This window comes from Strix uralensis, chromosome 33 (assembly GCF_047716275.1).
Source record: "Strix uralensis isolate ZFMK-TIS-50842 chromosome 33, bStrUra1, whole genome shotgun sequence".
Taxonomy (NCBI): Eukaryota; Metazoa; Chordata; class Aves; order Strigiformes; family Strigidae; genus Strix; species Strix uralensis.
In genome coordinates, this window is record NC_134004.1 from 3,066,028 (window position 1) to 3,086,785 (window position 20,758).

General features: G+C 72.6%; 5 protein-coding genes across 10 annotated transcripts; 3 read left to right on the forward strand and 2 right to left on the reverse strand.

Annotated features, from left to right (window-relative positions):
• The first annotated feature begins 70 nt into the window (after nucleotides 1–70).
• Nucleotides 71–1,914, forward strand: ORMDL2 (ORMDL sphingolipid biosynthesis regulator 2). 4 transcript variants are annotated; one of them, XM_074853610.1, is made up of 4 exons: nucleotides 71–109; nucleotides 620–794; nucleotides 1,018–1,169; nucleotides 1,340–1,914. In XM_074853610.1, the coding sequence occupies exons 2-4, from the start codon at nucleotides 621–623 to the stop codon at nucleotides 1,473–1,475; spliced, it is 462 nt and encodes a 153-aa protein (XP_074709711.1). In that variant the 5' UTR covers nucleotides 71–109; nucleotide 620; the 3' UTR covers nucleotides 1,476–1,914. The 4 variants fall into 4 exon arrangements, 3 of the variants coding, with proteins under 3 accessions (XP_074709711.1, XP_074709712.1, XP_074709710.1); XM_074853611.1 differs by having other exon boundaries at nucleotides 83–104; XM_074853609.1 differs by having other exon boundaries at nucleotides 106–168.
• An 887-nt stretch (nucleotides 1,915–2,801) lies between these two features.
• Nucleotides 2,802–5,609, reverse strand: DNAJC14 (DnaJ heat shock protein family (Hsp40) member C14). Its single transcript, XM_074853605.1, is given in 8 exon segments — nucleotides 2,802–2,985; nucleotides 2,987–3,101; nucleotides 3,192–3,294; nucleotides 3,384–3,544; nucleotides 3,652–3,771; nucleotides 3,849–3,955; nucleotides 4,042–5,281; nucleotides 5,482–5,609. Coding segments are annotated over 7 exon segments (1,905 nt in total). The 5' UTR covers nucleotides 5,227–5,281; nucleotides 5,482–5,609; the 3' UTR covers nucleotides 2,802–2,871.
• A 132-nt stretch (nucleotides 5,610–5,741) lies between these two features.
• Nucleotides 5,742–9,846, forward strand: LOC141936554 (transmembrane protein 198-like). Of its 3 annotated transcripts, XM_074853608.1 has the most exons (5): nucleotides 5,742–5,984; nucleotides 6,592–6,731; nucleotides 7,110–7,685; nucleotides 8,387–8,535; nucleotides 8,604–9,846. In XM_074853608.1, the coding sequence occupies exons 2-5, from the start codon at nucleotides 6,611–6,613 to the stop codon at nucleotides 8,718–8,720; spliced, it is 963 nt and encodes a 320-aa protein (XP_074709709.1). In that variant the 5' UTR covers nucleotides 5,742–5,984; nucleotides 6,592–6,610; the 3' UTR covers nucleotides 8,721–9,846. The 3 variants fall into 3 exon arrangements, with proteins under 3 accessions (XP_074709709.1, XP_074709707.1, XP_074709708.1); XM_074853606.1 differs by lacking the exon at nucleotides 5,742–5,984 and having other exon boundaries at nucleotides 6,011–6,731; XM_074853607.1 differs by lacking the exon at nucleotides 5,742–5,984 and having other exon boundaries at nucleotides 6,011–6,731; nucleotides 9,073–9,846.
• On the reverse strand, nucleotides 9,781–12,210 carry PYM1 (PYM homolog 1, exon junction complex associated factor). Its single transcript, XM_074853612.1, has 3 exons — nucleotides 12,132–12,210; nucleotides 11,237–11,330; nucleotides 9,781–10,667 (listed from the first exon to the last, which is right to left on the reverse strand). Exons 1-3 carry the CDS (start codon nucleotides 12,160–12,162, stop codon nucleotides 10,163–10,165), a joined length of 630 nt encoding a protein of 209 aa, XP_074709713.1. The 5' UTR covers nucleotides 12,163–12,210; the 3' UTR covers nucleotides 9,781–10,162.
• Nucleotides 12,211–13,378: 1,168 nt separating this feature from the next.
• Nucleotides 13,379–20,637, forward strand: DGKA (diacylglycerol kinase alpha). The gene is given in 25 exon segments (XM_074853759.1): nucleotides 13,379–13,502; nucleotides 13,906–14,018; nucleotides 14,917–14,993; nucleotides 15,067–15,178; nucleotides 15,257–15,337; nucleotides 15,435–15,484; nucleotides 15,548–15,622; nucleotides 15,719–15,838; nucleotides 15,917–16,034; nucleotides 17,228–17,316; nucleotides 17,932–18,051; nucleotides 18,136–18,234; nucleotides 18,334–18,423; nucleotides 18,524–18,597; nucleotides 18,708–18,782; nucleotides 18,889–18,974; nucleotides 19,056–19,145; nucleotides 19,231–19,391; nucleotides 19,486–19,563; nucleotides 19,623–19,685; nucleotides 19,759–19,948; nucleotides 20,035–20,065; nucleotides 20,067–20,153; nucleotides 20,243–20,303; nucleotides 20,396–20,637. Coding segments are annotated over 25 exon segments (2,283 nt in total). The 5' UTR covers nucleotides 13,379–13,458; the 3' UTR covers nucleotides 20,495–20,637.
• The last annotated feature ends 121 nt before the right edge of the window (nucleotides 20,638–20,758 follow it).

Sequence of the window (20,758 nt, forward strand, 5' to 3'; positions counted from 1 at the left end):
TCTCGCCCCCGCCCCCGCGCCTTCCGCTCACTATTGGCCTACCAGCGCGCGAGGGGCGGGGCAGCGCTGAGCGACGGGCGGAACGGCCAATAGGAAGAGAGCGGGTCGGGTGAGGGGACTTCCTGGAAACGAGCCCGGGGGCGGGCAGGGCCCTGGCAACGGCCGCGGGTGGGCCGGGGGCTGCGGAGGCCGCAGGGGGCCAGGGCCGGGCTGGGAGGGCCCGGGGCGGGATCTGTGGCCGTTCCCCGGCCCCACGCGTGCTCAGGCCCGAGGAGCCAGGCTCGCCGCGGGGGGGGCAACCGGCGTTTTGCCCCCCTGCCCCGTGGGGAAGCAGCACGGGGCGAGCGCCGGGGAGAGGGGAGCCCCGTTGCGGGGTGGTTCTTCCTTTGGTCCCGGCGCTCTGGGGGCTGGGATCGAGCTCCTGTCTCCCCCCCTCCCTGTGCCTGTCCTGGAGGCCGAGATGTGGCACCGCTAATTAGGGAGCTGGCACCAGAGGTGCTGCGGGGAGACCGTGGATCTGGGGCTACGCCGGGAGCCCCGGCCGGGCTAGACAGGGCAGAGATTTGGGGGAAAAACCTCTCTGAGGAAACCTCTGGGAGCCGCCGTTTGTCTGCCCCAGGATGAACGTCGGTGTGGCGCACAGCGAGGTGAACCCCAACACGCGGGTGATGAACAGCCGGGGGATCTGGCTGGCGTACGGGATCTCCGTGGGAGTCCTCCACGTCGTCCTCCTCAGCATCCCCTTCTTCAGCATCCCCGTGGTCTGGACGCTCACCAACGTCATACACAACCTGGTTAGTCCAAGCTCGACCCGCTTTTCTCCCAGGGCTGGAGAGGGCGCAGCTGGCTCCCCTGGCTACTGTTCCCTGTCTCTGGGCTACGAGGAAGCCCCTGGTCCCTGCGGGGCTGGGGGCTTGGCGCTGAAACAGCTGTGACGAGGCACAAAGCACATTTCAGCCCCGGGAACAGACTGTCCCAGGCCTGTTTTACATCCCCTTCCCCCCTTGAAACCTGCAGGTCATGTACCTGCTGCTGCACACAGTGAAGGGGACCCCCTTCGAGACACCGGACCAGGGCAGGGATCGTCTCCTCACGCACTGGGAGCAGATAGACTACGGGACGCAGTGCACCTCCTCGCGCAAGTTCCTCAGCATCTCCCCGGTGCTGCTGTGAGTGCCGCTGAGCGAGGCGGGGGGGAGCGGGAGGGTGTCGAGGACATGTGGTGGGAGCACCGGGCTTCCCTCAGCACAGCCCGGGGCCCAAAATCCCCCCCCAGCGCGGGCAGAGGGGAGGGTGGGAGCGGCCCAGGGCTCACCCAGCGTCTCCCTCTCTCCCCCAGGTACCTCCTCACCAGCTTCTACACCAAATACGACCCCGCGCACTTCGTCGTCAACACGGCCTCCCTGCTCAGCGTCCTCCTGCCCAAGCTGCCCCAATTCCACGGCGTGCGGCTCTTCGGCATCAACAAGTACTGAGGCCCTGGCGCTGCCGCGCCCCGGGGGACGGAGAGGGGACACCGGAGTGATGCCAGGTGCCGTCCGGAGAGCAGGGGTGAGGTGTGAGGAGCGCCGGGCGCGGGGCAGGGACCACTCCGGCGTTTAGGCAGGGTTTTAGCACGGTTCCTGCGCCCCAGAGAAGCTCCTCGCTGGGGCTTCGTCTCTTTGGTGAAGGGAGGAGCGCGGCGGAGCGGCATGGAGCGAGCAGTCGTGTCACACACCCATTTCCTTCGAGGTAACCCTGTGGAAAGCACCTTCGAGGCGAAAACCGCTGAGTAGCGGGAAGAGACGCCCACCTACGCCTCCCTCGGCCTCGTGGGTTTTGTGTTTCCATTGTAATAAAGAACTTGGGGCGACTGGAGCGGCGTCACCAGCCCCGGCTCGCGCCTCCCGCCCGCCCCTCCCTGCACAGACCAGCCAGATGTCTTCAAACTGTACTTTTAATTTAACAAAAGTGATAAGAAAGAGGGTACACGACCGTTTAAAACCCAGCTGCTCCGCTCTGGGAGTACAAAAAGGTTAGCGAAAAGCCATCGCGGCCTACGGCAGCCGTTCTCGAGCACCCGGCTCGGGCCGGGGGGGCCTCGTGCAGCCCCCGAGGGCCATTACTGCCCGGTAAGGACCCGGCCCACGGCTCGGAGCACCGGGAAACGCTGGGCGAGGCACCGGACACGCGCACGGCTCCGGGCAAGAGCCGCTCGCAGGCCAACTCGGGAGTTCAGCAGCTGCCGTCACCAGCTCCTGCCTCCCGACTTCCCTTTTTTCTTTTTTTTTAAAAAAAAATAATAAGCTGCTCTTCGTCCCTCAAGCAAAGTTGAGGCGGGAAAAGCAAAACCGGCACAACCAGAGGCGCAGGGGGGAGGAGGAGGAGGAGCAGCGCAGCCGACATCCGCGGATGCGTGAACAGAAAGGGGACGTGCGCGGTAACGAGTCGATGTGCGCGAGCACAAGGGAACAAACCGCTCAAACCCCCAAAATACAGAAATTGTGCTGGCAGAGGCTGCGCGGCCGCGGCTCCCCGGGACACGGCCCCCGCAGCGGCTCGTTGGGGTGCGGGGGGGCTCCCCCAGCCCAGCGCCGAGGCAAAGGGGCCCCTCCCCAGGCTGCGAGGCGGCACCTGAACCTCTGAAATAACCCTGAATTGCTCCGGCGGGTCCGTCTGTCCGTCCGTCCCCCGCCTGCCCGCCCAGCCCCGCCAGGCTGCGGTACGGCCGGCTCCAGCGCGCGTCAGCCCACAACGCCTCCCGGGTACTTTTTAAATAGAGAGATGACTTTTTTTTTCTTTTTTTTTTAAAAAAAAAAAAGAAAAATAGATTTTTTTTTATTCGAAAGAGCCCTTTTGGTGCCCAGCGGAGCCCCAGCTGCCCGGCCCCGCTCAGCGCTGCAACGGCCGACGCACCTTCTTCCGCCTCTTGTGCTTCGAGTCGCCCTTGGGGGCTGCACCCTCGGCCCTGGGGGGGGCCCCCGGGGGGGGCTGCGGCCCCCGGGGGGGCGGGGGGCGGCGGGAAGGGCCCCCCAGGCATCGGACCTGAGCTCCCCTGAAAGACGCGGGTGAAGAAATCCTGCAGGTCGGCAGCCGAGGTGGGGCTGCCCTTGGAGGCGCTTCTGCGGGGGGGGAAAAAGGGGTGTTTGGGGGGGCCCGGCCGAGCTGGGAGCCCCCCCGGGACGGGGATCGGGGTGTCGGTGGGGCCCCACCTCTGCCGCCCGCCCGGCCCGGCGCTGCGGGAGCCGAAGGAGATGTGATAGGGGACGCGGTGGGTGTCCGGCGAGATGCCCACGCGCTGGCAGCCGGCCCACTCTGCGAGAGACACGCGGCCGCCGGTCACGCTGCGGCGAGGACGGGGGGGACACGGCGGCGCCCGGGGACCCCCCCAAGGCAGCACCCACCCGTGATGTCGTAGATCTTGCCGTCCATCATGGCGAAGTAGGTGATCTTCAGCCCCAGCAGGCTGGACTCGGCCCAGAAGTCGCCCTCCTCGGCGGGGTGCAGCCCCCCGCACTCGGCGCAGTACCGGGCGCTCAGGGGGTCTCGGTCCATCTCGAACCTCCTGCAGTGAAGGGGGGCTGGTTCCCATCCCCGCCGCAGCGGCCCCCACTCTGCTCCCCACTCCCCCCCCCCCCATCACCCCACATTTTTGGGGGCTCCGGGACCTACTTGTGCTTCCCCTGGCACTTGCTGCACATCATGGTGTTCATGGCCTCCCTCAGGTCGTCCTGCAGCCGGCTCAGGAACTCGCTCATGGACCTCGTCAGCTCGCTCTCCGCCATCCGCTTGCTGCGGGGAGGGGGGAAACGTTGACCCCGGCACCCCCAAACCAACCCTCCCCGTGCCCCCCCGCGGCCCCCACTCACAGCTCGTACTCCTTCCTCCGCTCGGGGCTGCTGACGATGTCCCAGGCCGCCCGCAGCACCTTGAACGCCGCCTCCGCCCCGGGGTGCTCGTTCTTGTCCGGGTGCACCTGGAGGAGCAGAAAAACCTCAGCGCCACGTCCCCGGCTTGGGGGGGAACGACCCCCAGCGCCCCCCCCCAACCCCTGCCACGCACCAGCACGGCCAGCCGGCGATAGGCCTTCCTCAGCTCGGCGTCCGACGCCGTCGCCTCCACGCCCAGCACCTGGAAGGGGTTCAGCTCCTCCTCGGGCACCTCCGCCATGGCCACCAAGCGGTTCACCTCCTCCCCGGCGGCGGGAGCCCCCCCGTCGCGACCGGGCGCCGCGTCCCCCGTCCCGCCTGTCCGACCCCCCCCGGGCGCCCAGGGGGGAACCCGCCGCCTCTGCAGCCAGTCCCAGAGGTGGCGGCACGCCCGGCTCTCCCCGAGGAGCCCCCACGTCCTGCGCAGCGCGGCCGCGTCCAGCAGCGCCAGCAGCCGGGCCGCTCGCGGGCTCCCGGCCACCCGCTGCGCGCCGGCGGCCAGCGCGGCCGAGCCCACACGCCAGCAGAGCCGCAGGCTGCCCGCCAGCAGCACGAGGAGGAGGAGGAGGAGGGCGCAGAGCATCCAGAGCAAGCGCAGGAACAGCCCTGCCCCGGCCCACAGCCACCGGGCCGCCCTCAGCGACCCGCTGCGGGCCCGCTGGCCCACTCGCCGGCCCCAGCTCCGCACACTGGCCCGCGCCCAGCCCGGGTCGCCGAGGCGGCAGCAGGAGCCGAGCAGTCGCCCGATGGCCTCCGCGCCCTGGGCCAGCGCCTGGGCCAGCAGCCCCCGGTAGCCGGCCAGCTCCTCCGCCGGCCCCGGCGACTCGGTGCCGTCGCCGCGGCTCCTCTTCCGCACCGGCCGGTGCCGCTTGCCCGCGCCGCCCTCGCGCCGGCCGCCGTCCTCCTTCTCCTTGGGGGCCGAGCGATGCCTCTGACGCCTCCGCAGCCTTCGGCCTCCCTTCCCCGCGCCGTCCTCGTCCTCCTCGCCATCCTCCTGCCCGCGGGGCAGCACCGGGGCCCGGTTGGGGCAGGTGAGGCTGCAGGATCCGTCCCGCCGCTCGGCCGCGGGGCTCGGGGGGGCGACCGGCTCCCCCCGGCAGCGGCAGGCGCAGGGGCGGCCCCCGGCGCTCGGGAACGGCAGCTCGGGGTCGCGGTCGTCGTCCTCCTCCAGGCCGGGGCCCGGCGGCCGCCCGCAGCTCCCGTTCCAGGCAGCGCTGCCCCCCGCGGGGACACCGCCATCCCCGGGGGGGTCCCGGCTCCAGCCGGGGCCGTCGCTTCCTTCGGCCGCCGCCGCTTCCCGGTACCGGGGCTGCTCCATCCCGGCGGCCCCGCTGGCCCCCGCCGGGCCTAGGTCACGGCCATCCCGCCAGGCCCTGGGAACGGCAGCGGGGTCAGCGCAGCCCCCGGGGAACCCCCGACCGGCCCCGGGGCGACCCCCGGTACCCGCCCCGGGGACGCTGTTGGACCGATTTCGGGGGATTTCACCCCAAAGGCGCCGCTCTGGGGATGATGCGGAGGGGGGGGCGGCCCCCACCGGGGGGCTGGCGGGGAGCCCGGGGGGGCGGGGACTCACCGCGCCGGTGCCGGTGCCGGCGGGGGGGGGGGTCGCCGCCGCCTCCCGCCCCCCCCCGGGGTCCCTCACCCGCCGCACTTCCGCCTTCCGCCCGCCGCCGCCGCTACCGCCTCCCACTTCCGGGGGCGGGGCCCAGCGCGGCCGCGTCATCCCCGACCCCGCCCCTTAAAGCGGCAGCGCCCCCGGCCCGGCCCCCCCCGCGGCCCCCGCCGGAGGGGCCCCGGCGGCCCCCGCTGACCCCGTCACGTGTCCCCGCGCACAAAGCGCCTCTGTCCCGGCCGGGGGCCGCGGCGGCGCCCACGGGTGTCCCGGCCCCACGCGGGGCCCCTCCCGGCCCCACGGAACGGGGCTCCCACAGCCCCCCCGGGCCCGCAGCCCCCGCCCCACGGCCCGGCCCCGCGCGGGACCCCCCGGCGGCCCCGCCCCGGCCCCGCCCCCGGCGGAGTCTCGGCTCCGTGGCCGGGCCGGGCCCCACCGCGACCCCCGGGACCGGCGGCGAGTGGGTGAGTCCCGGGGCGGGGCGGGGACCGAGCGGCGCCCCCGGCCCGGAGCCCTCCCGCCCCCACCCCCAGCGCTCCCAGTGCGGCAGCCCCGGACAGCGCCGCCCCCCGCCCAGACCCCCAGCAGCTCCCAGTTCCCCCTCCCAGTGCTCCCAGTGCTCCCAGTAGCTCCCAGTTTCCCCTCCCAGCAGCTCCCAGAGCCCCCAGCAGCAACCAGTTCCCCCTCCCAGTGCCCTCAGCTTGCTGTCCCCAGCAGCTCCCAGTTCCCCCTCCCAGTGCCCCCAGCAGCTCCCAGTGCCCCCTCCCAGTGTTCCCAGTGCTCCCAGCTCGCTCTCCCCAGCAGCTCCCCGTTCCCCCTCCCAGCACTCGCAGCCCTCCCCGCCCCGGCAGCTCCCCGCAAGTTTCCAGCGCCCCAGCCCAGTCCTCCCAGTAGCCACCAGTCCCCCCAGCCCAGTTCCCCCACGATGTACCCCCCCTCCCGCCGCGGCGCCGCTGCCAGATGTGGGTGTGGGGAGGGGGGGGGGGGGCGCTCACCCACCGCCCGCAGAGCCCGGGGAAGGCCGCTGGGTGCCGAGGGGGGGCGAGGGGCTCAGCACCCCACCCCCCCCAGTCCCCGCAGCCCCCGGGCGATGGAGCCCGGCGCCCCCCCCGCGCCCCACTGCGCCCTGGAGCCCCGACCCCCCTACGAACCCGTCCCCGCCGCCCTCTGCGCCCTCGGGGCCCTCTTCGGCGTCGTCTGCGGCTGCTTTGGTGAGGGGGGGCACGGCGGGGGGACAGGGCTGGGGGGGGCAGAGCTGGGAGGGACAGGGCTGGGGGGCAGAGCTGTGGGGGACAGAACTGGGGGGCACAGAACTGGGGGGGCAGAGCGGGGGGGCACAGAGCTGGGGGGACAGAACTGGGGGGCAGAGTGGGGGGGGCAGAGTGGGGGGGCGCAGAACTGGGTACGGAACTGGGGGGCACAGAACTGGGGCACACTTGGGGGGCACGGCAGACTCATGGTGAGGAGCTTTGCATGGTGGGGGTCAAGGAGGGGGGTGTGGGGGGGGCACAGCCACGGGGCACAGTCCCAGGGGACACCGTGGGGCACAGGCGGGGCAGCCCCTGGTGACGCCCCCGTGCCCGCGCCAGGGTACCGCTGCTTCAAGGCCATCATGTTCCTCTCGGGGCTGCTCTTCGGCTCCATCGTCATCTTCCTCCTGTGCTACAAGGAGCGGGTGCTGGAGACGCAGCTGAGCCTGGAGGCCAGCGCCGGCATCGCCCTGGGCATCGGGCTGCTCTGCGGGCTGGTCACCATGCTGCTGCGCAGCGTCGGGCTCTTCACCACCGGGCTACTGCTGGGGCTACTGCTGGCCACGGCCGCGCTGGTGGCGGCCGCGCCGGTGCTGCCGCCGCCGAGCCCCTGGGTGCCGGCGGGCAGTTTGCTGGGGCTGGCGCTGCTCTGCGCCCTCCTGGCGCTGCAGTGGCCGAAGGCGCTGACCGTCCTCTCCACCGGCGTCTTCGGCGCCGCCGTCGTCGTGGTTTGCGCCGATTATTTCGTGGAGGGGCTGGCGCTGGTGCTCTACGTCTACGACCGGCTGCGGCTGGCGCCGGCGCGGCCGCTGTGCTGGCCCGGCTGGGTGGTGCTGGGCGCGTGGCCGCTGCTCGGCCTCCTCGCCGTCCTGCTCCAGTGGAAGCTGACGGCCGACGGCTTCTCCCACACCGACGGTGAGCACGGCGGGGGGTGAGCCCCTTCCCGGGGGGAGCTGGGTGCTGGGAGGACCCCTGGGGGGGCAGGGGGGAGTGGGGGGGAGGATGGGGATGGGATGGGACAGGGACACAGTGGGGACAGGGACAGGATGGAGACGGGATGGGACAGGGGTGGGGACACAGTGGGGACAGGGACGGGGTGGGACAGGGACACAGGGAGGACAGGATGGGGACGGGGACAAGGATAGGATGGGAATGGGGACGGGGACAGGGATGGGGCTGGGATGGGACAGGGATGGGACAGAGATAGGGACACGATGGGAATGGGGACAAGGATGGGGACAGGAACAGGATGGGGACAGGGTCAGGCATAGGATGGAGATTGGGATGGGGACAGGATGGGACAGGGACAGGGACGGGGATGGAGACAGGATGGGACAGGGATGGGGACAGGGACAGGATGGAGATGGGGATGGGATGGGGACAGGGACAGGACAGGGATGGGGACAAAATGGGGATGGGGATGGGGACAGGGTCAGGCATAGGATGGAGACTGGGATGGGGACAGGGATGGGGATGGGACAGGGACAGGACGGGGATGGGGACGGGATGGCTACGGGCCAGAGCTGGGGAAGATGACGCCGGGGACGCGACGGGAAGGGCCGTGGGGACAGGGATGGCGCCGGGGCCGCCGAAGGCTCAGCCCCCGCTCCCTGCAGTCATCCTCAGCCGGCGGCAGAAGCGGCTGCAGCTGCTGCGCATCCGGCAGAAGGAGGCCAAGCGCCGGCAGAGCCTGGCCCCCCCCGAGGGCACCTACCGCCGCAAACCCCCCCCCGTCAAGCGCTACGCGGGCGACGTGCTGGCCCCGGTGAGTCCCCGCCCCGGGGGGGCCGCGGCGGCGGCGGTGGGGCCGCGCTGACCCCCGTGTCCCCCCAGAGCTACATCCGGAGCCTGCGGGACCGGCAGCTGGAGAGCGGGACGGCGCCGGCCCCCCCCGCCGCCCCCGAGGCCGCCTGCGGCCCCGCCGCCCCCCCGCCCCGCCGCCGCCCCTGAGCCCCCCCCCCCCTCCGCCCCACCGACGTGCCTTGGGGGCGCCCGGGCCCCCCCCCCACTCCCACTGTGCCTGTCCCTTTAAATAGGCAAATGAGGTGCCATATGCCCCGCCTCCCGGAGGGTGTGGCCGGGGGGGCGGAGCTTCAGGGCACGTGGGTGATGTTGGGGACCCCCAGGGGCTGGGGGGGGGGTCCCCCGGGGTGGGGCAAACCCAGTGCCCCCGCTCTGCCGCCAGCCCCACACCCACCGCAGCCCCTGACCCCCCCCCAGCCCCACGGAGGGGGGAACCCTGGGGGGCAGCCCCATGCCCCCTCCCCCACTTAAAAATAAAGCCCCACTTTTATTTTTGTAGGACCTACCCAAACGCTGCACACCCCGCGGGCCCAGCCCAGCTCCGCCCCCCCCCCCTCTGGAGGAGCCTTAAAGCCTTAACCCCCGCGGGGGGGTCTCACCCTGCCATGGGGCCTCCCCAGCCCCCCAGCCCTGCCCCAAGCCCCCCCAAAGACCACGGGTGGCCCCCGCCCTGGGGATGGGCCCCCCCCGCCGCGCCTGTACAGGGGGTTCCACATTAAAGAGTGTCATGGGAGCCCCCCCCCCCCCCCCCCCCGGTATCGCCAGACCTCATCACCCACAGCAGGGGGGTGAGGGGGGGGCACGGGTGGTGTGGGGGACCCCCTGGCCCCCCCCAGTTCCCCACCTTGGAAGAAGTAGGTCCTGGTGGTGCAGGGGCCTGGGGAGGGTGATGCTGCGTTGCGGGGGGTGGGGGGCACCAGGGCCCCCGCCAGGACAGGAAGGGAGCTGAGGTGGGCGCGGGGCCATGGGGGGGGTCAGCCCCAGGTCCCCACGATGCCCCGGGGTGTGTGTGTCGTCCCCCCCCCCAGCCCAGCGCCCTGCCCTCCCCCAGCAGCTCTGTGGGCACCGGGACCCCCCCAGGAACACCCCCCTGGAGGGGGAGGATCCCCTCAACCCCCCACCTGGCAGCCCTGAGGCAGGGGGACACAAAGGGGGGGGGGTGTGCCCCCCCTCCCCACACCGGGAAAGGCAGCGGCGAGCTCCCGGCGCCGGGTCACTACTGCAATTTTATTATTGCGTGGGTTTTAAAAATAAAAGGGAGAGAGAGGCCGCGACACAGAACACGAGGGGCTGGGGACGATCGAAGCTGGCGGGGGGGGGGGGGGGGGGGGGGGGTGTGTCCGCTGCCCCGCCCTGGCACGGCCCCGCCCCAAATAAAATTAAAAAACAAACAAACAAAAAAAAGGACAGAGGTATCGGGGAGTCGCCGGGTTTCTGACACCGATAGCTGGGAACGACCGTTCGGAGAAAAAAAAACCAAAACCCGCCAGCTCCCACCCAAAGCCCCTCCCGGCGCTGGGGCCGGGCAGCCCGTGTGCGGGGACACCCCCCGCGCCCCCCCCCGCCCCCCCAACCCCCCCGCCCTCCCCTTACGAGTCCAGCTCCAGGTCCCGCAGTTCCTCCTGCAGCGCTTTCCTCCGGCCCAGCTTCTCCAGCTGCTCCTTCGTCGGCTGCTTGATCTCCCCCGCGTCGAGCCGCTGCTGCAGCTCCTCCACCTGCCGCAGCTTCTTCTTCAGGTTCTTGATCTTCCTGCCCTTCTCCGAGGTGGGGGCGTCCCCCTCGGCGGGGCCCCCGGTGCCGCAGGCCGGCTGCGGCGCGCCCGCCCGACTGTCCCCCGCGGCGGCGGCCGGCGGCCCCTTGTCCCCCCCCGCCAGCGAGGTTTTCTCCAGCGCCTGGCTCAGTCCGTCCGCCTCGCGCTCGCCCTTCTCCTGCTGCTGCTTCCTCTTCTCTTTGCGTTTCAAGTTCCTTTTCGCCGCCTTGGAGAGGCCGCTCTCGCCGCTCTCCGCCTTGCCGGGCTGCGCGGCGGCCTCCAGGCTCAGGCCCCGGCGGCAGCTCGGGTTTGCTTTGAAAAACTTCACGTATTTATTCTCGTACCTGCGCGGAAGGAGAGCGGGTGAAGGCGCCTCGCCCCCCGCCGCCCCTCTCGCGCGGGGACCCAGCGCCCCGGCGCCAAACCCCGGCGACGCTCGGTGCCTCCGGCGAACCCCTTGGAGCAGCCCCCCGGCGCGGGGTCTGGGGGGGTGGGGGGGGGACGACACACGGGACCCCGCGGGCTCTGCCCCCTTCCGCCACACGCAGCCGCCCTGGGGGCGTGGTGACGGGCGCCCGGCTCCGCGCTCCGCTCAGGGTCCTCCTCGCCTCGGCGGGGGACCCCCGGCCCCGCGCGGTCACCCGGAGGAGGGCCGGGGCGGGCGTCGATCGTACCGGCAGGACGCGGCTTATGGGGTAGGGGTGAGGGGGTCGGAATTGCTCGGGCACCTGGAAAGAGACTGAGACCTCGAGACGTCACCCGGCACGCGCAGCCCTGGGCGTCGCGGGGCCCGGCGCGGGGTGGGACGTCCCGGCAGACCCCAGCCCCGGAGGGGGAGCCGGGACACCCCCCCCCTTGCCCAAGGGACACCCCCTTCGCTTTGGGCCCCCCCCCGGCCGTCTGCCCCACTTACACCGGCACCTCCTCCTGCGGCACGTAGCCCTCCTTCACCCGCCGCTGCTTCCGCCAGGTGCCGTCGGGGCGCTGCGTGGAGGCGATGTACTTCCCTGCGAGGCCAAGGTGCCGTCGGCGGGCGGCCCCGGGGAGCCCCACGCACCCCGCGGGGGCCCTGGAACACCCCACACACCCCACGGGGGTCCCGGGACACCCCACAGATCCCATAGGGGCCCTGAGACACCTCATGGGGGCTCCAGATACCACACAGACCTCACTGGGGCCCTAGGACGCACCATGGGGGTCATAGAACACCCCACAGACCCCACGGGAGCTCTAGAATAGACCATGGGAGCCCTGGGACACCCCACAGACCCCACGGGGGGACAGGACACCCCCCACACCCCACGGGGGCCACAGGACACGCCACAGGGAGCCCCGGGACACCCCACAGACCCCACGGGGGCCCTGGGACACCTCACGGGGGTCCTAGAACACCCCACAGACCCACGGGGGCCCAGGACACCCCACAGACCCCACGGGGTCCCGGGACACCCGAGACACCGGGCTGGGGGGACGAGGTGGGCCCAGCCCCACAGAGACTGGGGAGGCAGAACCTGCCCCACAGCGACCGGCAAGGGGGGGACAGACGGCGCCCGACGGCGCCCAGCCCCACAGAGCCGGGGCCGCGGCTCAGCCCCACGGGAGCAGGGAGCTCCCCCCACAGGGGCCGGGCCGGGCCCCACAGAGATGGGGCAGGAGAGAGGCCCCACGGGCAGCGGGGTGCGCCTGCCCCACAGGGACCGGAGTCGGGTCCCGCCCTGCGGATCCGGGGGGAACATCGGCCCCACGGGGGCCGGGCCCAGCCCCACGGGAGCCACCCGCCCCACGGCGCCGGGCCGGGCCGCACTCACCGGTCTCGTCAGTCACATAGGGAGTCGCCATCTTGCGAGCGCGACACACTTCCGGCCCCAGGCCCCGCCCCGGAAGTGGCGGCGCAGCCGCTGGGCGTGGCCGCGGGAAGGCGACGCGGAGCGGGCGGCCATTTTGTTCTTAAAGGGGCCGCGCCCCGTGCAGGGGGGGGGGTGGGTGGGAACTCCCGACATGCACCGGGGGAGCGCCCCCACCGGAGGTGCGAAGTTGTCATGGTGACCTGACACAGACACCCCCCCCCAATCCGGGGCTCATCGCCATGGCGACCGCAGCGTCCCCCAACCCCGGCCTGGGGGCGCGTACCCCGAGTCCTGGGGGGGGTCCGGGGCCGCGTCCCCCCGCGGGGGGGCCCCCGGGTGGGGGGAGCAGCGGGGCCGTGTGTTTCCCCCCCCCCCCGCCAGGGTCACCCGGGAGCCCCGGGGGGACAGGAACCCCCAAACCGCCACCACCGGCCCGATCGCGCCCCGAGACCCGGCGGGGGAGGAGGAAGCGGCGCGGGGGGAGCGCGGCCCCGGGGCCCCCCCCGAGAGCGGGGGGGGGGGGAGCGGGGGGGGGTCCCTTCATCCCCTGTTGTCACCGCGGGCCGGGGGCGCAGCCCCCCCGCAGCGGGGCTGGGGCCGCCCGAGCGTCGCATCCCCGACGCCATGTGTCCCCCAACATGTGGGGTGCCCCCCACCCCGCTCCGGGGGGGCCCCGTCCCCGCTCACAACCGCTTTCGGGCCCCGCCGACGTGGCCGGGGGACACGGGGGGGGGGGGGGTCCCACCGGGGGGGGGGTCCCACCGGGAGGTCCCACCCCCCAATCCCGCTCAACCCCCGCGTGGATTGGGGTCCCCACGCCCCCCCCCTTCCCCGGGGGCGGATGCGACACCCCGGGCCCACGCGGGGGGGCGGCGAGACACCAACCGCCTCCCGCCCCCGCGGCCGCCGCGGGGGATTTCCAGGCACTGGGCGGGGGGGGCGATCCCTTCATCCCCCCCCCCCCCAGTCGCGGGGGCTGCGTGGGGCCCTTCTCTGCCCCCTCGAGGGGTCGCGCCCCCCCCATCCAGCTCCGCTTTGGAGGGGGGGTCCCCCGCGACGGCCCCCCCCCAACCCCGGGCTCAGGGAGAAACGGGGCGGGGGGGGGCGGTGTAAAACGGGGGGCGCGCACGGGACCCCCGCGGTGGCGGGGGGGGGGGGGGGGGGGCAGCGTGCCCGGTGCCGCCGCCGCCGTCGTGGGGGGGGGCGGGGGTGGGGGGTGTGTGTGTCCCCCGCCACCTCCCCCGCTCCCCGGCGGCACGTGCGGCCGGTGCCGCCCCCCCGCGCCGTGATGTCACGGGGCCGGGCCGGACCAGCCGCCGCGGGACCCGCCAGGTACCGGCGGAGGCACCGGGATGCCCCGACGGGGGGGGGGGGGGGATGCGCCCCCCGGGGGGGCCCGGAGGGATGAGCTGGGACGGGACGGCTCGTACCGGGCGTTACCGGGGGGGGGGGGGGCGGGGGGGGGGAGGACGGGAAGGGAAGGAAGAGGCACCGGGGATGCCCGAGCGCTCCCGTGGAGATCGCGGGGGGGTCCGTGTTCCCGCGGGGGACCACGGAGGGGGGGTCCCGGGCCCCCGAATATGTGTGTGTGTGTCCCCCCCCGGGCTGGGCGGGTCGCGGTCCCGGCGTGACTCAGCCCCGGGGGGGGGGGCGCGCAGGCGGGTGATGGGAAAGGGGGGGGGCGTTGGGGGCGTCCGCCCCCAACGCCCCCCCCCTTTCCCATCACCCGCCGCAGGGCCGTGGGGGTGTCCCCGTGTGTGTGTCCCCCCCCCGCAGCCATGGACGAGAGCCCGGACTGGGCCACCCTCAGCCCGCAGGAGTTTGCCCAACTGCAGAAATACCTGGACTGTGAGTGGGGGGGGGGGGGGGGACGACACGCAAAGCACCCCCCGAGCCCCCGTGTGCGCACCCGCACACGCGTGTGCCCGCGTGGGAAGGGGGGGGCTCGCACGCCTGGGGGGGCGGTTGGGGGGGGGCTCTGGCCACGCGTGTGCCGGCGTGGGGGCGGCTTTGTACGTGTGTGCATGAGTGGGGGGGCTCTGCACACGCGTGTGCGTGCGTGGGGGGTGTTTTTGCACACGCGTGTGCGTGCATGAGGGTGTCTCTACACGCGTGTGCCTGCGCGGGGTCAGCCTCGCACGCGTGGAGGTGGCTGCACGTGTGCACACGCGTATGGTGGCGCCTTTGCAGGCGTGGGGGTGGCTCTGCACACGCGTGTGTGTGCCCCGGGGCAGCTTCACACACATGTGCGTGCGCAGGTGTGTCAGGGCAGAGGGCACACGCGTATGCAGGCGTGTCGGGGCAGAGGGCACACGCGTATGCAGGCGTGTCAGGGCAGAGGGCACACGTGTGCAAGTGTGTTGGGGCAGGGGGCACATGTGTGCACAGGCGTGTTGGGGTGGGGGACACACATGTGCAGGCGTGTCGGGGCAGAGGGCACATGCATGTGCAGGCATGTCAGGGTGGGGGCACACATGTGTGCAGGTGTATCAGGGTGGGGGGCACACGTGTGCGCAAGTGTGTCGGGGAGAGGGCACATGTGTGTGCAGGCATGTTGGGGCAGAGGGCACACGCGTGTGCAGGCATGTCGGGTGGGAGGCACACATGTGCTCAGGCGTGTCAGGGTGGGGGCACACGCGTGCTCAGGCGTGTCAGGGTGGGGGGCACACGCGTGCTCAGGCGTGTCAGGGTGGGGGGCACACGCGTGTGCCCGCGCCGCAGCGGCCCGGCCGCCGTCCCCCCCCAGACAGCAGCAGGAAGGTGCAGGACGTGCTGCAGGAGTTTGACGGCGACGGGGCCCTGTCGCGACACCGGCGGGGAGAGGTGAGACCCCCAGCAACGGGGGGGGGGGGGGGCTGCACCCTGGGGCCCCCCCAACCCACTGTGCCCCCCCCAGTGCGTCGACTTCGAGGGGTTCACGCTCTTCCTGAGGAGGTACCTGGAGGCCGACGACGTCCCGGAGCCGCTGTGCCGCCACCTCTTCGCCTCCTTCCAGAGCAGCCAGGAGGGTCAGGGGGGGCCGGGGGGGGGGGGCAAGGGGTGGGGGGCACCCCCGGGGGGTCTCATCGGGGGTTTTGTCCCCACAGGCAGCGACCTCGTCTGCGTTAACGACGTCTCCTGCTACTTCTCGCTGCTGGAGGGGGGACGCCCCGAGGACAAGCTGGAGTGTGAGTGGGGGGGGGGTGTCCCCTGTCCCTGGGGGGGGGCTCGGGGGTCCCCAGGGGTGACCTCACCCCGCTCTGTGTCTGTGTCCCCCCCCCGCAGTCACCTTCAAGCTGTATGACAAGGATGGGAACGGGCTCCTGGACAGCTCGGTGAGTGCTGGGGCGGGGGGGGGGCTGCGGGGTGTCCCCCCCCCGCTGACACTGTCCCCCCAGGAGGTGGATCGGATCATCACCCAGATGATGCGCGTGGCCCAGTACCTGGACTGGGACGTCACGGAGCTGAAGCCGGTGAGTGGGGCTGGGGGGGGGCTGGGGGGGTGGCGGGGGGCTGCCCCCCAACCCCCGTGAGCTCCTCCAGCCCTGTGCCCCCCCCCGCCCCCCCAGATCCTGCAGGAGATGATGCGGGAGATCGACTACGACGGCAGCGGGACGGTGTCACTGGCCGAGTGGCTCCGCGGGGGGGTCACCAACATCCCGCTGCTGGTGCTGCTGGGCCTGGAGGCGGTGAGTGGGGGGTGACGCTGCGCGGGGCCTCCCCCCGGCCCGGCCGGGCCCCCCCCGACCCGTGTGTCCCCCCCCCAGCACATGAAGGACGACGGGCAGCACTTGTGGCGCCTGAAGCACTTCAGCCGTCCCGTGTACTGCAACGTGTGCGCGGCGCTGCTGGTGGGGCTGCGGAAACAGGGGCTGCGCTGCACCGGTGAGCGGGGGGGGACGGGGACGGGGACGGGATGGGGACAGGATGGGATGGGATGGGATGGGGACAGGGATGGGGACGGGGACAGGGACAGGGACAGGGACAGGGATGGAGATGGGATGGGGACACAGTAGGGACAGGATGGGATGGGATGGGATGGATGGGATGGGGACAGGGATGGGGACAGGGATGGGGATGGGGACAGGGATGGGGATGGGGACAGGGATGGGGATGGGGACAGGGACAGGGACAGGGATGGGGATGGGGACAGGGACAGGGATGGGGATGGGGATGGGGACAGGGATGGGGACAGGGATGGGGATGGGGATGGGGACAGGGATGGGGACAGGGATGGGGATGGGGACAGGGATGGGGATGGGGACAGGCACAGAGACGGGGATGGGGATGGGGACAGGGACAGGGATGGGGATGGGGATGGGGACAGGATGGGGACAGGGATGGGATGGGAACAGGGACAGGGACAGGGACAGTGACAGAGACGGGGATGGGGATGTGGACCAGGACAGCGATGGGGATGGGGACAGAGGTCAGATGGGGATGGGGACAGGGACAGGGACAGCGATGGGATGGGATGGGGATAGGGGTGGGGACAAGATGGGGATGGGGATGGGGACAGGGACAGGGATGGGGACAGGGATGGAGATGGGATGGGGACACAGTAGGGACAGGATGGGATGGGACAGGAACAGGACAGGATGGGGACAGGGATGGGATGGGACAAGGACACAGTGGGGACAGGGTGGGGACAGGGACAGGGATGGGGACAGGGGTGGGGACAGGATGGGGACAGGATGGGGATGGGATGGGGATGCAGCGGGAACCAGGTGAGACCGGGACAGGGACGGGGTTGGGGACGGGGGTGCGGTGGGGACCGAGATGGGGAGGAGCAGGACAAGGGCGGGGGGGGGACAGGGATGGGGCCGGGGGGCGGGGTTAGGGCAGGGGGCGGGGTTATGGCGAGGGGCGGGGTTTGGGGCTGGGCGGGACGCGCGGGTTCCAGCCGTGGCCCCGGGGACGCCCCGCCCCGTCCCGCCCCATGGGCGTGTCCCGCTCATAGGCCCCACCCACCGCCCCCACACCGCCCAACCCGGATGCGGCGGGATGCGTTATGATTGGTTGAATGCTCGGGTGGGCGGGGACGTGGGCGGGGCCTGACGCGAGCCCCGCCCCCGCAGTCTGCAGGTTCACGGTGCACGAGCGCTGCGCCCGCCGGGCCCCGCCCAGCTGCGTCAGCACCTACGCCAAGAGCCGGCGGGAGGCGGGCGTGAGTGCGCGGGGCCGGCGGCTGTCTGTCCGGCTGTCCGTCCGGCTGTCCGTCCGGCTGTCTGTCCGTCCGGCTGTCCGTCCGGCTGTCCGTCCGGCTGTCTGTCCGTCCGGCTGTCCGTCCGGCTGTCTGTCCGGCTGTCTGTCCGTCCGGCTGTCCGCCCGCCTGCCCGCCCGCTTGCCTGTTGCTCCACCTGCCCACGCACCCGTCTGTCCATCCGTCCATCTCCCCATGTGTCCGTCCGTCCACCCACCCGCCTGCCCATCCATCCGTCCATCCATCCATCCGTCCGTCCGTCTGTCCGTCCCCCCATGTGTCCGTCCGTCCGTCCGTCCGCCTGCCTCTCCGTCAGGCCGTGCAGCCATCGGTGCATTTGTCCCTCTGTCCATCCCCGCACGGGGCGGGGGAACCCAGTGTCTGACCCCCCCCCAACTCCCTGTCATGGGGGTGACACGGGGGGTGACAGGGGTGATGTGGGGGTCACACAGGGTGATGGGGGGGCACGGGGGGGGTCAGGGGTGACACGGGGTGATGGGGTGACATGGGGGGTGACAGGGGGTGCTGGGGGTGACACAGGGGTGACGCGGGGGGGTGACGTGGGGGCCCCGCGCGCAGGTCCAGGCCCACGCCTGGGTGAAGGGCGGCTGCGAGGCCGCCAAGTGCGGCAAGTGCCAGAAGAAGATCAAGAGCTTCCAGAGCCTGACGGGGCTGCACTGCGTCTGGTGCCACCTGAAGGTGGGTGCCCCCCCCCCCGCCCCCCGCCGCGGGGAGACCCCCCCGGGCCCCCCCGGCCCCCCCCTGACCCCGCTCTGCCCCCAGATCCACGAGGAGTGCCAACCCCTTGTGCCCCCCACCTGCGACTGCGGGGTCCTGCGGGACCACGTCCTGCCCCCCGCCGCCATCTACCCCGTGCTGCTGGTGAGTGGGGCCCTGGGGGGGCTCCCCCGGGCGCTTCCCCCCCCGCCCCCCCCCCCCAATCCCCGCCGGGCCCCCGCCCTGAGCCGGGGGTGCTGGCAGGAGAGGCAGGACAGCCAGCGGGACGGCGGCGGGACGCCGCTGGAGGAGGCGCCGCAGGTTTTCACCACCCCCGAGGGCCAGGCGCTGCGGGTGAGCCCCGACACCCCCCGGGTCCGTGTGTCCCCCCCTGGGCCCCCCCCCCCTCGTCCCTGGGGGCCGGGGTGCCGCCCTCACCCCCCCCACCCCACAGATCAGCCCCATGCCCGACACCCACCCGCTCCTCGTCTTCGTCAACCCCAAGAGCGGAGGGAAGCAGGGGGAGAGGTAAGGGGGGGCCCTGGGCAACCGGGTGGGCTCGTTCTGGTGGGGAGGGGGTGGCCACGCGGCCCCCCCAGCCCCCCCCCCAGGCCCCCAACTCCCCTCTCCCCCCCCAGGGTGCTGCGGAAGTTCCAGTATCTGCTCAACCCCCGGCAGGTTTATAACCTGCAGCAGGGAGGACCCACCCCTGGGTGAGCAGGGCTGGGGGGGGGGGGGCGGTCGGGGGGGGTCACTGGGGTGCTGTGGGGGGGGTCCCAGCCTTGCCCTGACACCACCCCCACCCCCGCTCCCTCCCAGGCTGAATTTCTTCCGGGACGTGCCAGACTTTCGGATCTTGGTGTGCGGCGGCGACGGCACCGTGGGCTGGATCCTGGATGCCATCGGTGGGTGCTGCCCCCCCCTGCCTCGGTGGGTGTTGCCCCCTCCCCTCTCCAGACCCCCCCTGACCCCCCCTCTCCTTGCAGATAAAGCCAACCTGCCCCACCGGCCCCCCGTGGCCGTGCTGCCCCTGGGCACCGGCAACGACCTGGCCCGCTGCCTGCGCTGGGGGGGAGGTGAGTGGGGCAGGATGGGGCGGGGGGGGGGGCACACGCACCCCCAGGCCCCCCCCCGGCCCATCCCACCCCCCCGCCGTGGCAGGGTACACGGGGGAGGACCTGGTGAAGATCCTGCGGGAGATGGAGGGCGGCAGCCTGGTGCAGATGGACCGATGGCGGGTGCAGGTGCTGCCCGAGGACCCGACGGCCGCGGGGGACCCGGTGCCCTACGAGATCATCAACAACTATTTCTCCATCGGGGTGGTGCGTGGGGGCGAGGGGGTGGCGGGGGGGGGCACTTTAACCCCCCCCCACCCCCCAGGACCTCACCCCTTCTCTGTTGCCCCCCCCCCGCCAGGATGCCTCCATCGCCCACCGCTTCCACGTCATGCGGGAGAAATACCCGGAGAAGTTCAACAGCAGGTGGGGGGGGGACGCGGGGCCGTCCCCACGGTGTCCCCCCACGTGTGTGTGTGGCCCTGGGCCCCCCTCGAGTTCGCCACTTCCGAGACCATCTTTGCCACCTGCAAGAAGCTCAAGGAGTGTCTGAGCGTGGAGGTGAGGGGTCCTGGGGCTGAGGGGGGGGGTGAGGCTGGGGCTGCCTGCCCCCGCCTGATGTGCCCCCCCCCAGTGCTGCGGGACCCCCCTGGACCTGAGCGGGGCCCTGGAGGGGCTGGCGGTGCTGAACATCCCCAGCATGCACGGAGGCTCCAACCTTTGGGGCGAGACCAAGCGGGTGCTGGGGGCAACGAGGAGGGCGCCAGGGGCTGGACCCCCCCCGGCCATCACCGATGCCGAGACCCTCAAGACCTGCGTGCAGGGTGTGTGGGGGGCATGGGGACCCCCCCCTTTTCCTTCCTCAGCACCGCCTTGACCCCCCCAACCTCTGCTCCCCCCCCACACCCAGACCTGAGCGACCGGCGGCTGGAGGTGGTGGGCTGGAGGGGTCCTGGAGATGGGGCAGATCTACACGGGGCTGAAGAGTGCGGGCAAGCGCCTGGCGACCTGCTCCGAGATCACCCTGCGGTGAGCGGGGGGGGCGGGGGGGGCGCCCTGGAGGTTTTGGGGTCGGGGGGGGGCCAGGCCGTGCAGCGATTTGGGGTTTTTTTTGGCAGGACGCTGAAGCCGCTGCCCATGCAGATCGACGGGGAGCCCTGGATGCAGCCGCCCTGCACGGTATGTGGACACCCCCCACACGCGCCCCCCACCCTCGCCGGGCACCTCGGGGCCCCCCCCGGCCCCCCCCAGCCCCAGCCTCTCTCTTGCAGATCAAAATCACCCACAAGAACCAGACACCGATGCTCATGGCCGCCCCCCCCCGCTCCTCCAGCTTCTTCGGCCTCAAGAAGGGGCCCCCCGAGTCCTGAGGGGCCCGGGAAGGGGGGGGGGAGAGCCCCCCCTGAGCTGCGCCCGGGGTGTGGGGGACACGGACCAACCCCCCCCCAACCGTGTGTGTGTGTGTGTGTGTCCTTGGCAGGGGTGGGCAGCAGCCGTGCCCCCCCCCACCGCACCCAGGGGTGCTGCGACCCGCGGGGGCTGTGCCAGGGTGGGGGGGGGCTGCACGTGGCCCCCCCCGTGTGTGTGTCGTGCTGGCCAGAGCCCTCCACCCCGCTGGGCCCCCCCCACCCTAT

What these genes read in the sequence shown, in the direction of transcription:
- PYM1 (XM_074853612.1), bottom strand. Translation starts at nt 12,162, where the DNA reads ATGGCGACTCCCTATGTGACTGACGAGACCG. An exon ending in CTATGTGACTGACGAGACCG is followed by an intron (nt 11,331 to 12,131) that starts GTGAGTGCGGCC and finishes TTGGCCTCGCAG; the next exon opens with GGAAGTACATCGCCTCCACG. An exon ending in CCGCAGGAGGAGGTGCCGGT is followed by an intron (nt 10,668 to 11,236) that starts GTAAGTGGGGCA and finishes CCTTCCGCGCAG; the next exon opens with GTACGAGAATAAATACGTGA.
- ORMDL2 (XM_074853610.1), top strand. Translation starts at nt 621, where the DNA reads ATGAACGTCGGTGTGGCGCACAGCGAGGTGAACCCCAACACGCGGGTG. An exon ending in CCAACGTCATACACAACCTG is followed by an intron (nt 795 to 1,017) that starts GTTAGTCCAAGC and finishes TGAAACCTGCAG; the next exon opens with GTCATGTACCTGCTGCTGCA. An exon ending in AGCATCTCCCCGGTGCTGCT is followed by an intron (nt 1,170 to 1,339) that starts GTGAGTGCCGCT and finishes TCTCTCCCCCAG; the next exon opens with GTACCTCCTCACCAGCTTCT.
- LOC141936554 (XM_074853606.1), top strand. Translation starts at nt 6,446, where the DNA reads ATGTACCCCCCCTCCCGCCGCGGCGCCGCTGCCAGATGTGGGTGTGGG. An exon ending in CGGCTTCTCCCACACCGACG is followed by an intron (nt 7,686 to 8,386) that starts GTGAGCACGGCG and finishes CGCTCCCTGCAG; the next exon opens with TCATCCTCAGCCGGCGGCAG. An exon ending in CGGGCGACGTGCTGGCCCCG is followed by an intron (nt 8,536 to 8,603) that starts GTGAGTCCCCGC and finishes GTGTCCCCCCAG; the next exon opens with AGCTACATCCGGAGCCTGCG.